General features: G+C 33.5%; 1 protein-coding gene across 1 annotated transcript; it reads left to right on the forward strand.

Moving 5' to 3' along the window:
- Nucleotides 1-949: 949 nt before the first annotated feature.
- LOC111920682 (60S ribosomal protein L7a-2-like) lies at nt 950-1796 on the forward strand. The gene is made up of 5 exons (XM_023916253.1): nt 950-960; nt 1102-1261; nt 1416-1518; nt 1566-1644; nt 1733-1796. The coding sequence occupies exons 1-5, from the start codon at nt 950-952 to the stop codon at nt 1794-1796; spliced, it is 417 nt and encodes a 138-aa protein (XP_023772021.1).
- The last annotated feature ends 5965 nt before the right edge of the window (nt 1797-7761 follow it).

The following is a 7761-nucleotide window of genomic DNA, read 5'->3' on the forward strand; positions in this document are numbered from 1 at the left end:
TTGAACAAAATAAATCGGCAGCCCTCGACATCTATTTATAGGGTGCTGAAACCTCGATTACGCTGGGCGTAAACGGGCGTACTCGGTACGCTGGGCGTACGCTTCGGATAAGCTTTGGTATGCGTGCCACGATCTTCAAACATTCATAACTTTCGCATACGAGCTCCGTTTTCGACGTTCTTTATATCCACACGTAGGTGAGATTATGCTCTACAACTTTCATTTAGACTCCGTCGGCTAAATTTGACTTCATTTTTATTATATTATTTTTAGTAGGCCGGGATAGGAAAACTCCGTTATAAATTCATAACTTCTTCACCCGACGTCCGTTTTCGTCTGTCTTTTTACTGTTGCACTACCATTTACGAGATCTTCGATTCTCGTTTAGATTGTTTCGGCTAAAAACCGGTTGATCTCAAAACGAGTATTCGGGCTGCATACTGCTAAGTCGAAACTTCGGAAAAATCATAACTTCCTCATGCGAAGTCAGATTTGGACGATATTTTATGCACGCTCTCAGTTTAACGAACTCTAAAACATTCGTTTAGATCACTAAGGCTAAATATCGCTTTATTTCAAATTCACATTTTACGTCATTCAGCGTCGTGCCGGTTTTGTCGCGAAACTTCAACATGTCATAACTTCTTCGTTATAACTCGGATTTCGGCGTTCTTTATATCTCCAGAATCCTTTTTTCGACCACTACATCTTTATGTAAAGATATCGGGCTTATCTCACACTTAAATTTTGACGCTTATTTTATTCTTAATTCATTAAATTATAATAATTAAGAAAATAAACACATAATTCACATAATACTCAAATATTTCATCATTAATACTTCAAAAAGAGTTACAAGGGTTAACCTAGACTATTACATCAATGATAATGCCTAGCCTGGAAACGCGGGCGTTACACTGATGCATCTAGCTTTGTTCAGCCGGGAAGCATGATTGACAGGTATATTTACTTGTCTACATATAAAGGATTTAAAGTCTAATGTTTACTAAGTTTGTTAGATATTGTTTGTTATACTGTAGAGAAGAATTACAAAGAGGAAATCCAACACTATTAATGTTCTTTATACCTTCTTTTCTACAGGGGCGAATTTGACTTAAACAATTTTAAAGATGGTAAAGCAGCAAAAAAGGAACAACTCCTGAAAAGGGCTCAAGCTGAATCTGAAGGAAAGTCAGTTGAAGCCAAGAAGCCGATAGTTGTCACATATGGTCTTAATCATATCACTTATCTTATCGAGCAGGCTTTTCATTTCCACCATTTAAATATACAATCTTTATAATCTTTCTGAAACAAAAAGCTTATGTTACTTATTTTCACTACTTATTAATGATTTATTTATTTATAAAAACATATAACTTTTTTTTAATAAATAAATAAACCATAATTTTATTCAGGTTGTTGTAAGGATGCTAAAAGAGGAAGGAATCCGATCTTTCTACAAAGGACTTGTACCTTCTCTCATTAGAATAGCCCCTTATGTTGAAGCAACTTTTGCGTGTTTGACTTGTGAGCTTCCTATTATATAATTGGATTATTTTGTGTAGGTATTATTGCTTGTGATGGTGTTGCTGGATTATATAGAGGTTTTGTGCCAAATGCATTAAAAACGTTACCAAACAGCAGGTTTAATTTTAACTTTTTGTGCCCTTAAAATTTAAATACTTGTCTATTTCCTTCTTTTTTTTTTTATTAAGTTTTGTCTGGATATTAGAAGAAAAAGAGATATGAAGGGAAAAAAAGCTGAGGGTGGTGGGATAATGGGGTCAAAATCATAGGCTAAAACCAAAGCAAAAGAGAGGGTTCTTGCTAAGGAGGCTGCTCAGAGATTGGCATAAATACCCTTCATTATCTTGGAAGCTTTGTGTTTAACACCTCTTAAGTTATATGTTTTCAAAGGTGAGATACATGAGTTTGATTTTGTTATGCAATTATTTTTTTATGCTCTTAGTTTTGGTTCTTATAATGATAGGATATAAAGGAAGTATCTGACACATTAGTGAGAAGATGATAAGAACAACACGGTTTGTATTGATAATGCAATGCTCTCTGTTTTCATCTTATTATACATTTATATGTTTATAGTTGGTATACTGATTTATATTTCTTATGTTTTTACTGATTGTGGTAGCTTACATTAGCACATCCATCAAAACTTAAAAGGTGGAGTAAAATTACTTCTCAATAAGGAAAACAAACAGAGAGTTGATGAGTACATATATACTAAGATGATGTAGGAAACTGGTGGTCAACAATCTATGTAAGTTTCTTGATTTGTAACATCTTGTATTCAAGAAATAGCAGTGTACTTTCCATAAAAAAATTATAAATTATATTCTTTGAAAAATCTGCTAGATTGGTAGGTTTAAAAGTAGAATGTCCTAATAAGAATTAATTTTAAAAGTAGAATGAAAATGACAAGTGATTTTGTGTTGTGTTTACAGGGTTGATGAAAGCGAATAGCTCTGGAGTTAGAAGAGGAAAAGAAAGCTCAAGCTGAAAGAGATAAGATGCTGCAAATGCAAGTGTTGCATTATTCATTTCAATTGTTTGTATAAAACACATAGTAGATTAGATGAATGCAAATTCATATATTGTAAGAAATAGAATTGTATGACATTAAATTTTATGCAATGGATTGTATTTTTTGTATATGGTATTTTATTTATATTATGAAACATTAAATGCAAATTTAATTTAAAATCTAATAAATATATAAATATTTTTTTAAGCATTTAAATTTACGATACGCAAAAATGTGTGTCATCTTCATTTATGACATGGCCTTTCTTGACAGGGGTTTTAATGATACGCATTGCATGTCGTAAATGCGCGTCGTCTATAAACGACGCGCAAAAGCGTGTCGTCTCTCGTTATGACAGCGCCTTTCTTGATGCGCATTTGCGCGTCGTCTGAGCGTTTTACGACACGCATTGCGCGTCGTAAAAGGCTGTTTTTCTAGTAGTGATAGTATTTTCTTAAGAATATTTTTATGAGTCAGTTAATTAAATGAAATTTTTGGACTTGAAAATTGGGTCGTTATAGTTGATGATGAAATTGAATTTGATGAAGAGGAAATTGATCCCTGGAAAGCCAGTAAGGATAATTACACATTATTTTTTCTGATTATGAAGAAACAAAACTACTTTGTTAGAGTCAAGCCCAGTGATTTGATGAGCCAAAGTGTTATCAACCCGCTGCAATTTAGTGAAGATGTTGGCATCAAGGCATATCTATGCTAACTGCCTTAGTGTGAAGGTTTGAAGAGTTGCATCGTCACTAAGGAAACTTATGCATCAAGTATATGACCCTTGAAGCTTTGTGATAAGGACCGTATCTATTTGAAGTGAAGATGGAGTTTATGTTCCTTTAAGATTTTTAATAAGGACCATATCTATTTCAAGTGAAGATAAGAGTTTCCATGTTTACAGAAGACTCCCTAATCTTTAGGGATTGCATTGACGACCATACCTAGTATTTATGTAATCCTAGATTTTTAATTATCAAGACTTTTATAATCATTTTAAGAATAGATTTCTAAATGAAACTTATTCTTGAGAGTATGTTTTAATCAGAATTTGTTTATGATTAATTCTCATGTGTATGAAACTGTTTCATTGATAAAAGAATCATTTTCTAGTAGTCCTTCATGTTCTTTATATATTATAGGTTATTGGTTGTATAGTTAAGGAACAAAAACCAGTATCAAGCAATTTACCTTAAATTGATCTACGTTTGCAATCGTCCATGGCTTTTTCTTCATCAAACTCCAACAACTTTCAATCAAACTCCATCAACACGTGTCTATAATTCAACGATAAGAACTTCACCACGTGGTTAAGATAAAAACACATGGTTCTAGAAACTATGGACTATCATATACTTGAAATCATCATTGAAGTGCCATATATTCCGATGAGCAAGATTACAGAAGAATGAGTTCCATCTATAACTATCAAATCTCATATGAACTCATGGACTTAAGATGACAAGAGAAAGGTGAATCTGTATGTAAATACAATAGCAACAATCTCTAATGCTTTGTTATACGATGTGTATCATATGGTTGAAAATTGAAACTTAACCAAAGAGACGATCATGCATAAGGTGGTTTATGATGGATTTGAAGAAGTTAAGGTTAATCAATAAAATAGCCTTAATCGGAGGTATGAATATTTTTGCATTTTATAAGAACGGATCTTTAACTCATACATTTAACATATTTAATTGCTTGGTGATTGATATGAGAAAATTCAATATCAAGAAAACTAAATATATGCTAGTATTAAAAGTTTTTTGATTCACTTGGTGAAAGATGGGAACATCATGTTGATGTTCTCAAGAACAACGAGTATTCAAACCATTGATCTCCAAAGTATGTTCAGAAATCTATGGAATTATAACATCTGAATCCCGAGGTACTTTATATTTTGAAATTTTTGGCATTTTATAGGATCGCCACGACGTGGTGGGGAGGCACCACGACGTGAAAAGTCAAGGTCATCTCGCGTACTTCATTTAAGCCGCCACGACATGGCAGTATACGCCACGACATGGAAGTTGGCAAATGTGAAACCCTATTTTTCGGGTTTTGCTCTTTATTTAACGGAATTAGGAGGTTAGGGTTTGCTCACTTACAACCTCCATTAGCTCCCATCAGACTTTTAAAACCTAAAATATCTCTCTCTCTCTCTCTCTCACACACACACACACACACACACTCTCTCTCTCTCTCTCTCTCTCTCTATATATATATATATATATATATATATATATATATATATATATATATTATTTTAAGCCCTTTTTGGTGTTCTTGAAGCCTTGGAAGGAAGAAAGAAGAAGAAGCGAGCTAAGATTTAGGAAGCTAGTCCTCATCCTTTGTGTTAGCAATCTTTTGGACCTTTGTAAGTGTCCAAGACTCAATTTTTATCAAAATAGATTGCTAGATCTTATGTTTTGTCCCTTAATCTTCATGTTTTGTGAGTTGGAATGACGTGATCTCATAAAGCTTGCAACTTTATGAATCTATGGGACTTTTGGGTTTGATTATTTGTTTGGATTTGGTTTCTTGATGGGGTTTGATCCATGCATGAGATTTCCTTAGGAAAAACCCTTATTTTGACTCATTATGTCTTCAAGACATGCATTGGACATGCATGTCTATAAAGCACCAGCTTTTATGTTGGGTTAAGTGTTAGAATCTGTTATGGAGTAAATGAGCTATGAACTCTTTGTGATAAGTGATTAATGGGGAAAGTCATGCCATATTTAGCTCCTTTTGAATCTAGGGTTTGAGGTATTGACCTTGTGGATGGTCTTATTGGGTAAAGTTGGAAACTTTATCCTTCTAGACCTTGTTTCAGACCAGATCTAAAATTTGGAGCCTTTGAGATCGAAGAAAACAACTTAATTCACTAAGTTGTTAAAAACCCAATGCCCACGGCGTGGCTCAGGTTGCCAAGACGTGGCGGTGGGGAAAATCGCGATTGGATGTTACTAGAGGGCTATGACGTGGCCATATGTGGCCACAACGTGGCGACTAACTAAAGTCAACATTGACCATTGATTATGACTATTGACCTTTGACTTGAGTTGATTTTTGGATAAACACTTATTTTAAAGGAAGATCTCAAGGTTTATTTGGTTTGACTGATTAGGTGGTGCATAGCAACGGTACTCTGTCAGTGAGAGTAGTATCAATAGAGCATTTTCTATGAGGTTAGTCTTCTCATCACACTAATGGGTCGAAGGCACCAATGTCGATCCACTGATTTGTATATGTAGGATATATGTGACTATGTGACTCTTACTAATATGATTGTTTGATATATGCATGGAGCCAATCTGGGCTTAGAGCTCGGGGTTGATACGAACTCGACACAACAACATGCTATTTATGTGTATGATGTATGTGGTATTTTGGGGAAGCTCACTAAGCTTTGGGCTTAAAATTATGTTTATGGTTTTAGAGACTTCCAGTATGAAAGAGAAAAATCTGAGCATGATGCCACAACATTCTTGAGTAAATTACACGAATGGTCCCTATGGTTTAGAGTAATTTGCGTGTTTGGTCCCTAACTTATTTTTTTAACTCGGAAGGTCCCTACTGTTTGTTTTTGTTACACGTTTGGTCCCTATCATACCTAAAAAAAATTATTTTTCCCTTGATTTTTAAAATATATAAATAAACAAACCCCAACACCAACCCCCTCATCTTACCTTACCCATCCCACTATTTTTTCCTATTTAAATAATAGTCTTTTTAGGTATGACAAGGGCCAATCGCGTAACAAAAACAAACAGTAGGGACCAAGCGCATAACAAAAACAAACAATAGGGACTTTCCGAGTTAAAAAAATAAGTTAGGGACCAAACGCGCAAATTACCCCAAACCATAGGGACCATTCGTGTAATTTACTCAACATTCTTCCCCCCATGTTTACGTAATTATGATTTCTTTTACTTTGAAGTTTTGGATAGTTTGTATCACGGATGTTTTCGTGATATATGATGTATGAGAATGAATTTGAAAATGAAAATTTTGTCATTGTTTTTAGGACGTAACGGGAGTTATGAGCAATCAAAATCTTAAAGGTGAGAAAACATTATAGACACCAAGGAGGGTCAAAAATCTTATTTTGTTGCTTTGTTGTCAAGGAACAAGAAACCATTGATGAACCATTAAATAAAGAAGAAGCCTAATTTGAAATAGATGATAAAGGATTTCAAAATTCTCCGAGTTAGCTTCCCATGTTGCCCTAATTATAAAGCATTACAATAGCTTCAAGAATTCCACAAAATTTAGGTATGGACAAAAAAGGTTTGAAACTGACACATATATTATTGAAGCTGATGCAACTCCTCAAGCTAATAAGAAAACAATCATCTTCAACTGAAAAAAGCTTCAAGTGTAGAGAACCATGACACTTTCCTAAAGATTATAAAACTAGAAGAACTTACAAGAAGGAAGATTCATATGAGGCTAAATACAAAAGACTTGTTGCATCTTTGAAAAGGCACATAGGGTCAAAGGGTATCTAGTTGAAGAAGAAAACTTGGAAGATGAGAATACTGATAACTGCACCTGATGATGATATTGATAACTGTACCTGTATGTATAGGGCAATAATAGAATCGTCTCCCATGATCGAACGATGTCCATGAGGTGCCTACCATAACAAAAATTCCATAGTAGATCATCATCTTCTTTGTCGTGGGTTTGAAATAACGGTTAGGGTGGAAAAGACGACAATTAATAGTTGAAATGAAAATATCTGACTGGAAAATTGGTCCATCAACTAGAAAAGACGAAAATACCCTCATGTGAAGGGCACATGCTAAAGAAAACAAATAACATTTTTAACATATATTATAATTAGAGATTAAATCTACAATTAAACTCTTAAATAGGAGACATTTGTGTAATTTAAAACTCTTTTGAACCTCTATAAAAAACGGTTCACACTTGATGGACCATTTTTGTAGTTTTTTATTATCTAATAGCAAACAAAGTTAACAACAACACAATAAACAACATAAAGAATAAAATATTTTTAATAAATCAAAATCAAGAAATTTATAAATAATTAAAAGCTATCAAAAATATCTTGAATTTGTTCATATATATGAATAACAAATCTATGATTGATTAAAAAAAATCTTTAACAATAAAAAGATTTTCCAAAAAACAGAAAAAATATTAGTAAATTACTCTTTATTTATATACCAAATTGAAATGGC

This window comes from Lactuca sativa, chromosome 9 (genome assembly GCF_002870075.4).
Source record: "Lactuca sativa cultivar Salinas chromosome 9, Lsat_Salinas_v11, whole genome shotgun sequence".
Classification (NCBI taxonomy): Eukaryota; Viridiplantae; Streptophyta; class Magnoliopsida; order Asterales; family Asteraceae; genus Lactuca; species Lactuca sativa.

Coding starts and splice junctions, on each gene's coding strand:
- LOC111920682 (XM_023916253.1), top strand. Junction 1,262..1,415: donor TCACTTATCTTATCGAGCAG/GCTTTTCATTTC, acceptor AATTTTATTCAG/GTTGTTGTAAGGATGCTAAA. Junction 1,645..1,732: donor AAAACGTTACCAAACAGCAG/GTTTAATTTTAA, acceptor TCTGGATATTAG/AAGAAAAAGAGATATGAAGG.